At 35.1% G+C, this 16,598-nt stretch overlaps 1 protein-coding gene across 13 annotated transcripts in view; it reads left to right on the top strand.

Moving 5' to 3' along the window:
- The window catches only part of RYR3 (ryanodine receptor 3), a 219,585-nt gene that overhangs the window by 120,430 nt on the left and 82,557 nt on the right, over positions 1-16,598 (top strand). For 9 of the 13 annotated variants that reach the window (XM_072038897.1, XM_072038901.1, XM_072038903.1 and 6 more), the window contains exons 39-46: positions 1,799-2,072; positions 3,762-3,876; positions 7,395-7,527; positions 8,550-8,653; positions 10,452-10,587; positions 14,307-14,487; positions 14,958-15,063; positions 16,308-16,428. In XM_072038897.1, the coding sequence (XP_071894998.1) occupies positions 1,799-2,072; positions 3,762-3,876; positions 7,395-7,527; positions 8,550-8,653; positions 10,452-10,587; positions 14,307-14,487; positions 14,958-15,063; positions 16,308-16,428 (1,170 nt within the window). The remainder of the gene's footprint in view (positions 1-1,798; positions 2,073-3,761; positions 3,877-7,394; positions 7,528-8,549; positions 8,654-10,451; positions 10,588-14,306; positions 14,488-14,957; positions 15,064-16,307; positions 16,429-16,598) is intronic. The other 4 variants (XM_072038900.1, XM_072038899.1, XM_027458847.3 and 1 more) reach the window with 1 other exon arrangement.

Here is a 16,598-nt window from a genome sequence, read left to right as displayed (position 1 = left end):
CTTTTTCAGTTATTTTAATTATTGTTTTATTGCCAGCTTCCAGTCTTTGTCAGGTCTGCTTTTTTTTTTCTTTCTTTCTGACATTCAATGAGTTGAAAAGTTATTGGAAAGCATTAGTTATTCCAGGGAAGAAGAGTTTAATGCAAAAATTAGAGAGGAGACTATGCCATAGCACTGAAAGAATAAGCTGATTGAAGAAGTTATAAAACGTTTCAAAAAGAACTTGTTTAATTTCATTCTTAACCTGCCCCTAATAATAGAGCTCTATTAATGAAATAGAGAATCCATCCCCACAGAAAAAGCCTGTTTTTTAAAACAAAATGTAAGAACTAATGGCTGTTTTCTATAAATACATCATTAAGTAAATTGTAAGAGAGAACTGGCAAGTGAAAATATATCCTGATCCATTTGGTATAAATAATGAGCATTTATTAGAATAATGACTGGGATATGTGTTTAGTTTTTAGGTAAAGTTCTTGAACTCAGGGCTTAGAAAATTTGTTTAAATGGTCATTGAATATGTGACGTGTACAACACAGAACTGCTCCAAGCAATATGCATTGTGTACTTCCAAACAATACAATTTTTTAGAGAATGTATTACCAAGTGGTAGTGACTTTTCCAAAACAGATGAGTAACACAGATTAAATTCCCTATTTTAAATCAGTTTGCTTCTCCAGTTCCTTAGTGTGTATGCAACATCGCACAGTTTTGAGATGTTTCCAGGTAGGACATCATCCTCTTTGAAGATAATAGAGAATCCTTGTTTGAACAACAAAGTAGCTAAACATTCATTGAATGAACAAATAGCAAAAGCTGCTAAAGTCAACTTGTCTTGGCCCTGAATTGGATATTTGATTATTAAAAGAGAAGGAAACTATCTCATAGGTTATATCTCTTTTAGGTTAGATGTTAGGAAGAACTTCTTTACTGAAAGGGTTAGGCACTGGAACAGGCTGCCCAGGGAGGTGGTGGAGTCACCATCCCTGGAAGTCTTCAAAAGACGTTTAGATGTAGAGCTTAGGGATATGGTTTAGTGGGGACTGTTAGTGTTAGGTTAGAGGTTGGACTCGATGATCTTGAGGTCTCTTCCAACCTAGAAATTCTGTGATTCTGTGATTCATCCTCCTTTCTGGTAGTTTTTTTAAGTTTAGAACAGACCTTTTAATCCCCTCTAGCAAAAATAATTAGCAAGCTCAGCCCACATTCGTAAATATTTCTGGTATAATTGGAATCATACTTGCCAGCTGATAAACTCTCAATAAACTAGATAAACTCTTCAATAAACTGAAAACTTAAAGATTAATTTCTGTATTCCAAACTTAAATTTATATTCATCAAAAATATGATGTTTCTTTGACATTTTAAAATTACATTAAAGTCATTCCTAATGAAAAGGTTTTTGCATTAGAAAAAGCTCTGCAATTACTTCTATTTTATAAATTTTAATGTAGAAATGAAGGGCAAATTAAAACGTTATATTTAGTATTTCACTCACAAGGATCATTCTCAGGGTCCTACTGAGCCAAGAAGTTTTCATTGCTAACAATGCTGAATTGAATTTACTTGAACAATAAGTAGAAATTTATTGTTTTCCATCTCTCAGGAACATCACACTTACCTTGAAAGATCCAAGAATTATTTTTCCAGTTGAAAATTCTGTTCTGTCTGCTAATGTTCTTTTGCTTTCTTACAACTGTTTTCTTTTGCCTTGTCTGCTATTTTACTGTAATACATGTTTTTGACTTTTTTTGTGGTTGTAAAGTCTAGTAACATTTTCTGTATTTTATTCTTTTAGCTACACTGAAGGAACTCATATCCCAGACTATGGTACGCTGGTCTCAGGAAGATCAGATTCAAGATCCAGAATTAGTTCGGATTATGTATACCCTCCTTCGTAGGCAATATGACAGCATTGGTGAGCTACTTCAAGCTCTGAGGAAAGCATACACCATTAGTGCTGTCTCTGTGAAGGATACAATTAATCTGCTTGCTGCACTGGGCCAGATTCGCTCACTTCTCAGTGTCAGAATGGGAAAAGAGGAGGAATTGCTAATGATTAATGGATTAGGGTATGGAATTAATATCATTTTATTTTTGAGTAATTCTTTCTGTTATATTAGTAAATCCTTCTACTTAATATCCTAAATGAAAATTAGTACAGTACTGAAATGCAGATGTGTATTAAATATTTCAATTTTTGGTGGAAATTTCCAGTGTGGCTCCAATTGATCTCTCTATGAGTATTATGTCTTTTTTTTTTTTTTTTCTTCCTGTGAACTAAGGTGGTTTTTTTACCTAAAGAAACGGTATTATTTTTACAACACTGAAGCCTAATGATTATTTTTCAGATGTTTTGCTGAAGCTTTGTAAATATACATGTTTTAGCATAGATGATTTACATCTGTATTGCTGTCAATACCACACCCTTCCCAAATTTAAAGCTGACATTAATGTTGCATGCATATGTGAATAGACTTGCTGCTATCTTTCTAAGTGACAAGTTTGTACGAGTAGCTAGGTAGAACCAGCAAAGCTTTGTTGTGATCTGAAAGATTTCAAGCTGGTTAGTATTTATTATGTGATATCAATGATAACTTAAAGAATTTGTACAAGACTGCTTATATTATTCTTTATAATGTTAGAATTATAAACATTGACTTTGTGTAATCCCTGTTGATACCAGATTATGTTATGAGATTACCTTTGTTATGTGCCAGTAGTTTTGTACACGCCTGCATGTTTTATTACTCCTTGTGAGTAATTGTAATTGCAGGATTAGGCCAATTAATTTTGGAAGTAAAAAAATAAATAAATAATAATTTTAAACTTAAATGATATATTTAAAAGAGAAAAAGTACCTAGTTGTAAGATTACCTGAGACCTATGTTTGTTTGTCCTTCATCGAGAACATTGAACAGTTTCTTTCCTTTACAGTGGTTGTAAGGAACTTGCTACTTTGCTGTAAAAATCACAAACAAGAGTCTCTTCAGCAAGTTGAGCAATTTGTAAAAACAGTTTATTAATTAGTATGGGACAGTATTGAATAATTTGTTCTCAATGCTGAGTTAGTGAAATTGGTGAGAATTCTAGGAGGGATAAAGGGTAAATTTTAGAAATTTTAGAAATCCTTGTATCCCCTATGAAAACACATAAACTGTGTTCTGGATTGTGAAACCAATATAGAGGTTCCAGAATATGTTGAAAGGTGGGCAGAGTGAAAATTGTAAAATATTCCTGTTATTTAAGAGGACATTATGCCATGTTAAATACTCTTCTAGATAGTTCTAATTTTGGAAATATCAATGAAAAACATTTAATATCCTTTAAAATTAAGTCGCTTTAGTATCTTCTACTTTATGAACTGATAAAATTAATTGTGGTGTTTCTGCAGAGATGAAATTAGATTTAGATTTATTGATCCCCATTCTCTGCTTACAACGTAATTGAATATATTCTTTTACACTTAGATCTTAACACAGTATTTTTTCTTTAAAGAGAACAGATGGTAAGAGCAATTTAAAAATGAAGAAAAATGTCATTTTGAAATAATAGTGTTTAGGTTCTTGTTACATAGAATTCATGACAATTAGAGGAATGACAGCATGTTTAAATGTGAAGCATTTATTTGTCAGATGTTTTTGTGTTACACTGAAATCTGAGAATTTAAAATCATATTGTGACAATGAATGCATATGTCTGAAATCTCTAATAGATGAAAATAGTATTTCTTGAAAATGTTGCCTTTTCTCCTACTTCAGGGATATAATGAACAACAAGGTGTTTTATCAGCATCCTAACTTAATGAGAGTCTTGGGCATGCATGAGACAGTTATGGATGTGATGGTGAATGTGCTTGGAGGAGATAAGTCTCAGGTAATTTCACTGTAATTTTATTATTAGTTTTGCATCTTGTACCTTTGGAAAAGTGTAAAAAATATGTTAGAGAAAGCTAAGATAAATAGATCTCCGTATATATAAGATTTTGCTTGTACCTTTCAAAATATTGATTAATGTTAAAAATTGAACAGTTCTTACAGTAGTAGAGGGACTGTCATTCTAGGACTTATTTTTAAAAAGTGAGAGAGAGGTAAGAGGTATTTTGTCTTTGAATTGTTCCTTAAAAGTTTGTGGTTTTTTTAAGTTTTAAATTAAATATACATGTTATGTGCGTATATGAGAGGCTTAGCTCTGCTAGGAAAATAGTCCTCTTCATCTTAGATAAAGTGTTGTTAACAATAAACTGTATAATAAATTAATTTACAGCAACTTTATTTTGAATGCTCAAATTCAAATACTTGAGCTGTAATTTTCCTGCAAAATCGTGTTTTGTCTTTTCTTAGTGTTATGTTTGAATACCTGTATGTTATTTTAAAGGTAGAATGGCATAAATATTTTGAGAAGCATAACTGAACATTCCTCCAGCTACCCAAGGAAAGTTAGAAATGAATTGGGCTTATCTTCTCCTTGCTTATGCCTGATGTTTTAATGCTAATGCCACCCTCCCCAAAACAGGGGTCTCCTCTTCTCCGAATACTGCTTACCTTTTTTTTTTCTTTTGTACGGCCAGGCATACTACAATTATTTATAACCTGATAAATACTTATGTAATTTATAGGTGTCGCAACCTTCTGTTTTTGCTACAATTTGTACATAAATTCCGAAGCGATAAAATCAACCAACCAAACAAACAAAAAATAAACCACTGTTCCTTCTGTTTCTACTAAAGAATGTTATCACAGATAATTTTTATAACACAAAAATACATCATAGAAGTTACCGTGATATTTTTCATGAGGAATGTAGACCTAGAAAATTAGTTGTTAACCTGGTATCATTTAATGAGTCTGGCCACCCAAAATATCCTATTTTATATCCCTATCTCTATAAATTGTGTGGGGAATCCAAAACTTCACTCATTGAACTGGGCTTGGCACAGGAATAGAAATCGTATCAAGAAATATGAATATGAAATAGGGTGTGTTTAGAATTTGATCTATTCCAGTCTCACGGTGCCTCATTTTCTCCTTAAGAGTGGAAACTTGTATATGCCCACCATTCAGAACCCTTTTTTTTTTTTAATGGAAATGGAGGGTTATAGTCATATTATGAAATAACACAGCAAGGCTTATTAATGGAGTTTTGCACACCATTAACACAGATTTTAGATATTGCGATGGGGAGATTACACAGAGCAAACCATTGGACAAGGAACTGTACAGGCAGAGAAATGTTTCTGAGTTCCAAATGTGAAATATCTTCCATACGAACCTCGCAGGGAGAACACTGCTTTTTAAAATGATTGCCATATGCTGTCTGTTGATCTCCTGCTGGCATGCTTATCTTCTAAGCATGTATAGAAGTCTCACTTGAAAGGTTGTTCACTTAGGAACAGGTAGTCATTAAACTGGAATAGGTATATGCCTCTGTATGCTGGGGATTTTTTACTTTTTACACCCAGGTAAGGTGTCCTTAAGAAGAAAGGAGTAGGGCCAGAAATAGTGTGCATACCTTGGTCAGTTCTGGTTTTATATACTCAGTTGAAATTCTGCAGGCTTTTTTCCAATGACTTGCTTATGTACAGTTAAGGAATAGTGGTGGCATCAGACATTAAGACGTTGCTCTTTGTGCTCTCAGTTGAGTTTCTCACAACTCTATTGTTAGTTATCTTTCAAAAAGCAATGCCCTTTTTGACTCTCAAAATGAAAACTTTTTACTTCAAAATTACTTCTTACTGGTTTGGGAATTTTCAAATTTCATTTTTGTATCAATACCTGTTAATAATAAAGAATTTCTAAAATGACTGTTTTTTGACATTGTGGCTCTTACTGTAATTTTGTAAACAAGGTTATGTCACACATTCTGCTTAGTTTAAAATCCCTTTAAATTATGGGAGTGGAAGCTTTACTGAATGTTTTCAGGAATGAACGAATGTTTTCCATTCATTTTCTTCTGTCATACATTTAAAAACAGAAATCATGTCTATTGCTACTTTTACATAGTAGCACCTTCATGACTAAAATTTAAAAGTTAGCTGCACAAAAACAAACAAACAAACAAAAAAAACCCTGTATCAAACTATGGTTAATCAACTCAAGTCTATGGAAGTTAGGAAATGCACCTGATGTCTTGAATAGATAATACATTATCATATAACTTTTAATTAACATAATCATTTTTTTCCCCACAAAGCTGTTGTCTCAGTTGAAAAGGCTGCATTAGTATGAATTAGAGTTGTTTTGTAAAGGAGGCAATATTTATTATACTTTGTATAAGTAATATAAGTAATGTTATTTGTAGTTGCAAGGTATGAAGTGAAGGAGGCAGGATGTCAGAGGAAGAAAAAACATGGTATTTTGATTAAAGTGCTTGAATATCACGTTGAATCTCACATAATATAGAATTTTATAGAATGTTACATTCTATAATTTTATATTACATTCTAGAATTTTATAGAATATTACAGAGTGTGTGTGTGTATATATGTATATATAATACATTCCTATTTTTGCCTGATGAGTGCTGGTCAGATTATTTCAAAAAGAATTCTCCTGGGTGGTCATTAATTTTCTGCCTAATTTTCTGTGCATCCTTAGGATGCAGATTTGCAATGGTGCTTGACACTTTAAATGCCATATAATGGTAAATGTAATACATCTGATAGGATAACCTTAAAAGAAACATCAAAAGTCTCTCCTAAGATTTTTGATCTTGTTCTTTCATCTCCTTTCAGTAAAATGTGAAACTGGCATAAGTTTTTCATGTCAGAAGATGTTATGACTAATTGCGTTTTGTGAAATGTTCATTTGGGTATGCTACAGATTAAATTATTTTATTTTCAGAAGAGAAATCCTTTGAGTGTAATGCACAGCATGGAAAATGTCTTTAAAAAAAATTGCACAGCAAAAATAAAATATTAATGTATGTTATTAGGCGTATGCATTGAGGAATGTAGAAGTCTTGTAGAAACCTTTTTTAAAAGACCGCGTATTCTTATTGTAATGAATATGTTTGGATAAACTAATGTCCTTATTCTGCTGTGACCTAATATTTTTTGGTTGAGCTTGTTACCATAATGTTGTTTATGTATAACCACATTTGCAAGTCTGCAGATTGCTTTGTTTGAGAGTTGAGAAATAGCTCTCAGTTTTTCTTCATTATGTCCCCTAGAGTCCCCTGTAAAATGATTTTTCAACATTTTAAACCCAATGGCCTAATGAACGCAAAAGTTAAAAGGAAATGCAGGTCCTTTCTTAAATTAGAACAAGAGCAACCATCAACTGCTTGTCACCTTGGTAACTTCACTATACTTTCCTTATTAGGGATGCAGGAAGACGAACTGGAACAGATTGGTAATTAACATATTTCACTGGTTTGTCAACTTTCTTCTTCAGCAGATCGCTTTTCCTAAGATGGTGGCAAGCTGTTGTCGATTCCTGTGCTACTTCTGTCGAATTAGTCGCCAAAACCAAAAAGCCATGTTTGAGCATCTTAGTTACTTACTGGAAAACAGCAGCGTTGGGCTGGGTATGTCATGTAGCTGTAACAGTTAAAACCAAGACAAAGAAGGGAATGTGCTAACACAAGTCTGTCATCTAATTTGTATAGCAAGTTGAACCGTGTGCTGAAGCCTCTCTTACATTTTCACATTTTTCTTTCATCTTTATATGTCTGTTAATTATATTTGAAACAGAGTAGTTTAATATGTTTTTTAAAATATCTTGAAAGATTTAGGATGAAATCCATGCTGTTTGACATTTTTTTCCATCCAATATAATTGCAATTGGAAATCTAAGATTAATTTAACCCTCTGGAAAGGGTCAGTTTCATCTGGGCATCCATACAAGTTACTTTTCATTTTTTGTTGTTGTTTCCCTTCCCTCTAAATGTCTAAATCACTGATGTGAATTTCATATTTTTCCTTTGGAATGGGTGTTTGATTTTAAAATGTGGATGTACTAGATTTTGTAGCTCAAGAAAATTTCTCTTGGCTAGGTAGATGGCCTATATCAATAAGGTATATCAAGACAAGATAGCTTGTGATTTCACAGTGTTTTAGCTCTTCATGATTGCTATTTCCATCCCTACATTTGCCCATATAAAACACAGAAAATGGAATAAGAATGAAAGAATGAAAACAGGCAACGCTGAAGTTTGACAGTGGATATTTTAGCTGAATATAGGCATATTATAAGTCTTGAATTGGTATGGTTGTACAATTTCTTAGAGTTATATAGCTGGAATGTTGCTCTGCTAGATAAATAGATGTATATATTTTTTCTAGTTCTCTATGTTGTTAATACTGATTTCTTTATCTGCATTTAAAAGAAGCATAGTTCTTTATGTTTGTGGATATGGATGCCAAGACAGAAAAGAATTTCAGCATTTATTTTAACATTATTTGAAAGTTAACCATGTTCTTGATTGAAGAACAGCCTTACAACACACTGTTAATATGTTTAGATTCTATTGTGATTGCTGCCATCTGCTGCATGACTGTGGTTACTGCAAACTGAATTTAATTTTTGTACATTAACATTCTTCTGCAGCATTTCCTTCAATGAGAGGTTCAACACCACTAGATGTTGCAGCAGCCTCCGTAATGGACAACAATGAGCTTGCACTAGCACTGGAAGAGCCAGATCTGGATAAAGTAAGTGATCACTCTAACCTACTTATTCAACAGTGTACTTGTAGTAGAAGGGAAAAGGGCAAGTCTGATCACAGTAATTTTGAATATGATCTTTTAAGAAATAGTTGCTCTAGGAATGTGCTGTCTTAGGATGAGGTTTACTGAGCAGTATTTTCCTTGGCTCTATACCCTGCTTTGGATTTATACTTGGTGGGAATCACAGCAAGAGAGAACAAGAAGGTGTTTTCCTGTCTTCTGTATCCTTTCACTATTATTATCAGCTAGAAAGAATAACAATAAAAAAGGCATGAAACAGGAAAAAGACATGTCAGGAAACATTGTCTGGGGAAGAGCAAATTCAGGTGAAGTAAGAGGAGAAGGTGAAGAAAAGTCTTATGGCTTAAATAAATCAAAGACATTGATGGGGAAAACAGAAGTAAAATAGTAGGTTTGATACACAAAGAAAGGAAGTTGGAATAGGATATTTGGTTTAGCTGCAGCAGTAAATTGAATCCAGGATTCAGGTAGTATTCCTAACCATTCACAGCGGTTAGGAATAAAGGGAAATTTAAGGAGAAGAGGGATGAAGTAGGAATAGTGGGTAAAAAGATACAAAAACTTGCATAAAGTTCTCTGTATACCTGGGAAGGAGAACAAAACAGTAGATGGAAGGTGGATACAAAGTCAGAAGAAAAGGAATGCAGGGAAGGGAAGGGATATGTTCTAACACAGCAGTGGGAAACAGAAGCCAGAAGGCAGAGTTTAATATGATAGTTTGGCAGAGGTAAAGCCTTTGTGGAGTATGGGGATAGATGAGGGTAGAAGTGGGTGAAGAATGGTTGTGGTGGTGTCTGTATTCAGCATATACATTGGGAGAGGCAAAGGTTAGAAAATGGAAATAAATGGACATATGATGGGGATAGCTCAGAGAAGATCGGGACAGGAATATGAATAGAAAGGGTGTGAGAGCACAGGAATATGCTAATTTGATAAAGATAACATTGAGAGCAATTCCCAGGTTTTTTATCATTTGCAAACTTGCTAAAGGTGCCCTCCATTCTATTGTTAATGAAATATTAACAGTATTGACCCCAGGATACACTGTTAGTGACTGGAGCACCAGCATTGACCATATTTTCAAGGAAAGTAATGTTAGGCAAGTCAGTGAATTACCTATTTCAAAACCTATTTGAGGACTAAAATCATGCTCAATTTGTAATTTCTCAGTGATTTGTCATGCTTAAAGATATTCTTCTTGATAAGAAATGCTATATCGGGTATTTGTGTATTACCAAAAATTTTAATCTTTATGGTTCTCCAGACACTTAACTGATATTGAGCAATCTCCTGAAAATTTTAATTATTTGCATATCTACTAGAATTGGATTTACAGTAGGTAAGCTTCCGATGCAACATTTACTTTGCTGTTTTAGCAAATTATTCATACATAGCTATTTATGTGATTTTGAAGTTGTTAGTATTTTTAACTGTTGTTTAAAAAGTGGAAAAAAGATCTGAATATTTAATTCCTTAGTATTTTATTTCACTTTTTACTTTCCAAATTAAACCTTTTTCATGTTGTTCTGTTGCTGTGTCATGATATAGTTTGGTAGTTTCAGAAATAAAGTGTTTGGCTTTTTTGTCATTATCAAAAGCAAGAACTAGAAACTGACTGATGCAATATTGAGCTGTGTTGGTAGTTTCTCAGATGAAACACCGCATATTAAAACCATGTTATTTTAAAAAAAATCATGCATCGGCAGTATTTTTATAAATCTGTTTCCACATACATGAATAAATAATTGCTTCTGTATTGTAGGTTGTTACTTATTTGGCTGGTTGTGGCCTGCAGAGTTGTCCAGTATTGCTAGCTAAAGGATATCCAGACATTGGATGGAATCCAATAGAGGGTGAACGTTACCTGTCATTCTTAAGATTTGCAGTTTTTGTTAACAGTAAGTATAATTTCTTGACATTCTATGAAAAGGGTTTCTTAAAATTACTTTCCTGTACATATGAATGTGTTAACGGATGAAGAGAGGATAACGCATACCATTCTCATCGCAAACAACAGGTAATTATTATATGCTGTTTATTAATTTATTTTTTTTGAATCTTCAAAGTTATAGTTACTTTTTTGTTATTCCTTTTGCAATTTTTATTATTGATTTGAGTATCTTATTAAGGTAGCAAATGAAGTTAGGAATTCTATCAATAAGTAAACTGTGTATAGAGTAAATTGCAGTATTTTAGGTCAGACCGTGATATATCTGAAAACAAAACCAGTTTGCTCTGATTTTAGAACTTTCTTGGCCACTAAGCCACCGGGAGAATTAGAGGTTTGTAATTAAGCTACTTTGCATTACAAAAGGCAATTTTCCAATAGAGCACTGGCTTATGTAGTTTTCTGAGGTATCAGGTTCTAAAGCATCTAGTAAAAAACAAGATCTGTGCAAAGTCAGGAGTTGTGTTCATTCAAGATCATACCTGTGTTTTAAGTGGGGAAATTACAAAACTGAAATATTTGAAGTGCTTAGCTGCTCCTTCCAAAACCTCCTCATCCCAGTTATCTCACCTACCTTCCTTTGACTCTGACTTCATAGAATCACAGAATGGCCTGGGTTGAAAAGTACCTTAAATATCATCTAGTTTCAACCTCCCTGCTCTGGGCAAGGTTGCCAACCACTAGAGCAGGCTGCCCAGAGCCACATCCAGCCTGGCCTTGAATGCCTCCATGGATGGGGCATCCACACCTCTCTGGGCAACCTGTTCAGTGCCTCACCACCCTCTGAATGAAAACCTTTCTCCTAATATCTACCTAAATCTCCCCTGCATTAGTTTAAAACCATTCCCTCTTGTCCTATCACTACCAACACATGTAAACAGGCATTCCCCCTCCTGTTTATACACTCCCTTTAAGTACTGGAAGGCTGCAATGAGGTCTTCCCGGAGCCTTCTCTTCTCCAAGCTAAACAAGCCCAGTTCCCTCAACCTTTCTTCATAGCAGGGGTGCTCCAGCCCTCTGATCACCATAGTGGCCCTCCTCTGGACCCGTTTGAAGAGCTCCACATCCTTTTTGTGCTGGTGGCCCCAGGCCTACATGCAGTATTCCAGGTGGGGTCTTACAAGAGCAGAGTAGAGGGGGACAATCACCTCCCTCTCCCTGCTGCCCACCCCTATTTTAATGCAACCCAGGACATAGCTGGCCTTCCGGGCTGCAAGCATGGACTGCTGGCTCACATCCAGCTTCTCATCCATTAGGACCCCCAAGTCCTTCTCTGCAGGGCTGCTCTCAAGTTCTTATTCTCCCAGTCTATATAAATACCTGGGATTGCCCCAGCCCAAGTGCAACACCTTGCACTTGGCCTTGTTGAACCTCATTAGGTTCTCATTGGCCCACTTCTCCAGTCTGTTCAGGTCCCTCTGGATGGCACCACTTCTCTCTATTGTATCGACTGTACTGCTCATCTTGGTGTCATCTGCAAACTTGCTGAGGATTCTGTCATCTGTGTCGTTGATAAAGATGCTGAAGAGCACCAGACCCAAGACCGACCCCTAAGGGACACCACTTGTGATTGGCCTCCACCCAGACATAGAACCATTGAACATAACCCTTTGGCTGCGACCAGCCAACCAATTCTTTATCCACCTAACAGTCCATCCTTCAAATCCATACCTCTCCAATTTAGAGAGAAGAATGTGGTGAGGGACCATATCAAAGCCTTTGACTTCCTGACGGCCCTTTTATTCATTGCTAAAAAACACAGTTTCTAATCCCATTTTTTAGTGTGTGTTCAGGATACAAAATTCAATTCAGTATAAACTGGATACTAAAGTTTATGTGCTGGGATATTACTGTAGCTTGTAAGTAAAATACTGATACTGATGATCTGTGGGATAAAGCTACTGACATCACAAGTTCAGTGACTGAACTCTTTCCTTTCCTGTGTTTTCTTCCTATATGTCCCATTAATCTCATATCATCCCACAGATTATAAGGTGTGCACTGTGAATTTTCTGAATGTTTGCATTCAACCATGAGCTGAGCTTTTTTTTTTTTTACTGGGTCACAACCTATGTGCCTTTCCTGAATTTATATAACAGATAACCTACTTTCTTCCCTTTTGAACTATACATACGTTTTTCCACACAAAGTTTATTTGAATGTGTTTTTTGTGTATAGAGAAGATGAAGTATTCAATTTCAGGCTTTAAACAACAAGAAGAGTATTTAACCAACATGTAAGGATGCAGAAGAACAAATCAGGAGATTTTACCCCTAGATAGATTTCATCTAAATATGAGTTGTTATTCTTTAGTTATACTGAGAAGATTCAACTCTAAGATGAGTGTTCCACTGATGAAGCACCAAATCCAGAATGTTAAGCAACATTTTTTTGTTTTAGCTGGCCCACTTAAAATCAAACAATTCTTGTCCTGTGCTAGGTCTGGCTGGAATGGAGTTAACTTTCTTCGTAGGAGTCCGTAAAGTGCTGAAACACTGTTGATAAATTACACATATTCTGGCTATTGCTGAACACTATTTGCACAGTGTGATGGCTTTCTCGATTTTTTCCCACTCTGTCCCCTTCGTTGCCCCCAGCGAGTACACTCAGGCTGGGCTAGAAGTTAGCAGTGGGCACATAGCCATGAGAGCTGACCCAAACAGATAATTCCATATCATATGACATAGTGCTCAACAATAAAAGCTCAGGGAAAGGATTAGGGCAAGGGAGACGTTCATGGTCATTGTGTTTGTCTTCCCATACAACCATTATGTGTTCTGGGGCCCTGCTTTCCAGGAACTGGCTAAATATTTTATGCCACGCTTCACCGCCTATGTGAAGTGGTGAATAAATTCATCTTTTTGCTTTGCTTGCATGCACAGCTTTTGCTTTTCTGCTAAACTGTTATCTCAACCCATGAGTTGTCTCACCTTCCTTCTGGCTTCTCCTTCTTCTGAAGGGGATGGGAGGGAACAAGAGGCTGGGTGGTTGTTGGCTGGGGTCAACACCCCCCCACACCTTCCCTTCACCTGTCCAATTGCTGGATTATTGCCTGCAGTCACCCTTTATACAAGAAGCTAAAGTGAATTTTATTCAATGTGTGTGGTATCATGAACTTCAGTAAGAAGTACATTTCTCTGTCTGTGTGTCAGGAGCGCTGCTTACAAGATATTTCCTAAAGCCATGAATGAATTTATTCAAAATAGACCTGTCTGTAAATGGAGTCCATCAAAAACTATGTCTCATTATCATTTGTACAGGTTGCCCAGGAGTAGAAAACTGCCACTTTCAGTGGCATTCTCACTTGTCGGTATTATATGTTTGGGTTACTTTCTAGTCCATTTTGTGCAAAAGAACCTATCACAATATTTAACTCTAGGAGGAAGTAGTCTTTGGCACAAAAAGTAAATTAACCTTCTGAAGTGAACCTTCTAGACTGAGTGTAGTAAAACTTTGGCGAGGCATGTGTATACTGTCACTTTTAAACCTAGGTATCCTTTGGTAAAGCACATCTCATGCTGCCAAAATGATAGTTCTTTGCTTTTAGAAATAAGATTGAAGATTTATTTTATATTTTGTAAAATTCAGAGGAAAATAGTCTCCTTCTGACTAAAGGATACCTTTCAGGAGAAAATATGTATTATGCTACGACTTTATTTTGGTCTTCAGGTGAAAGTGTTGAAGAAAATGCAAGTGTTGTTGTCAAGCTCCTTATTCGACGACCAGAGTGCTTTGGACCAGACCTTAGAGGAGAAGGAGGAAATGGTTTACTGGCAGCTATGCAAGAAGCTATCAGAATCTCAGAGAATCCTTCTCGTGACCTTCCCTCACAAGGATATAAGAGAGAAGGGTAAGTAAACGTGAATGCATGTTTGGAAAATGATGATTTAATAGCTGGTTTAATCTCACCAGAGGTATATCGATAATAGACCCTATTGGGTAAGTCATTATACAAACCCAGAACATTAGAGATTCACACCCACAAACAGTTGTCATGTGGAGTTTGTGAGATATGATAATGTAGAATAAGAGTTACAGAAGAGAAGAAGCCTGAAGGACAAAGCAAATAATTCTGTATGTTACAGAATGAAGCTAAGATAATGGTAAAGTGAAAGAGGAAGACAGAAGGGTGATATGAAGTAGTTATTACTGTTCAATTGTTTCCTAACTCTAGGGATTTAAAAAAAAAAATGTAGTCTGTAGCAAGAGGAAATGGTTGTATCTGATTTATAGTCTCTGGATCATGGATCTAGCTCCAGAGAGGACCTATAAGCTTGGATTAGCAAAAAATACTCACTGGTATTACTGATTATCTTTTAGTGATGAGGAGGAGGAAGAGGAAGAGATTGTGCACATGGGCAATGCAATCATGTCATTTTACTCAGCTCTCATAGATTTACTTGGACGCTGTGCACCAGAAATGCATGTAAGTTCATTCTGTCACTTGTTCAGAAAATGTGGGAGATTTGTAAACAGAACTGTATGTGTCTAACTAAAATAGTCTCTATTCAAAGGCTTTCTACTATCAAGAGGTATGCTTTATTACATTTTTCACTGTATCTATACAGATGTGTTCCCTGCCAACTGTTCATAAAGAATCACTGACTTTTGATTCCTAGTGTTCTGTTATTTATGTAAGATTTGGGATTTTTGTATGACTATAGGATTAAAGCCAAAATGAACTACTAGTTGTACACGTTTACACTGCCAATAAAATTTCTGAAGCTGGCCCTTTACTGTCCTCTAGAAAGCCACAAAAGTAATTTTCATAACAGTGTGATGCAGAGCTTCATTCTTGTGTACTGTTGAAATATGGCATTAACACTACATGAATACATGGAAAAATAAGTGAAATAACACTTTTGAATGTGTAATGCCTGTAAAATAGCCACATATAAAACTTGGTGTTAAAGTGACTTTTACTTGTCACTATTTAAAATGCTTTAGTAACACGCATCCAGATCAAAGTGCCATATTTATGTGTCTCAGTACAACAAAAAGCAAGAGATTTGACTTGTAACCTCCATACTTAAAATTACCAAAGCTATTAGCTTTACTACCTGTAAATTGTATCTAGCTGTATATTGCTAGTTTCATGTTAAGAAAATTACTGGAAGAGGTTTTCAGAGAGACGGATTGTGAATATGTAATTTCTGCTAGAAGGTAAAACAAGTTGGTCACCCCATTATTGTTAATTCCTTTTGTGATTTTTACTGCATAAAAATAATAGGAAAATGTGTAGATACATCTGACAGATTTGCATCTGTTTATAGTATAAAAAGGCAAGCTGAAAAGCTATCACTGAATGTTCTGTAAGTAACTTGAGTCTTTCAGAAATTTTTGCTTTCAGCACTTCATCTGATTGATCCTTGGAAAGCTTAGCCATGTCGCTGTTTGTTTGTTTGTTTTATTAGGAATTTATAGCATCAATAAATTATCCATTTATGATACCAAAATTAGGAATGATGAAAAAGTAGGATAAGCTTAAAATCAGCATTCCTTTATAGTGCTGTGATAGATTGGATTTCTATGATTTTTTTTTCCAGGCACTACAGTGTTTCCAAAAAAAACATACTAATATCAGGTTGTTTTTTTTTAATTGAATTTATTTTATTTTTTTCAGATTTCACTCAGTATTAACTTTCTTAATTGGTGCATTTTTTCTAACAGCTTATTCAAAGTGGAAAAGGTGAAGCTATTCGAATCAGGTCAATCCTCCGATCTCTAGTGCCAACTGAAGATTTGGTTGGGATTATAAGTATACCGCTAAAGCTGTCAACAGTTAACAAAGGTAACTTCATTACTTTTAGTATATAAGTTCACATTTTGTAAAAAGCTGTTAACACAAAACTTTCAGGTGTGAAATGTTCTTTAGATTTTAATTAGGTATGGATCAATTAGACCTAGAGAAGAGATACTTGGTCCTGTGGAGCAGAGAACGTAAAAACATAAGAAATACCT

The sequence above is a fragment of the Anas platyrhynchos genome, chromosome 5 (genome assembly GCF_047663525.1).
Source record: "Anas platyrhynchos isolate ZD024472 breed Pekin duck chromosome 5, IASCAAS_PekinDuck_T2T, whole genome shotgun sequence".
Lineage (NCBI taxonomy): Eukaryota > Metazoa > Chordata > Aves > Anseriformes > Anatidae > Anas > Anas platyrhynchos.
The sequence above is the reverse complement of the archived record's forward strand: the minus strand, read 5'-3'. Positions and strand labels throughout refer to the sequence as shown.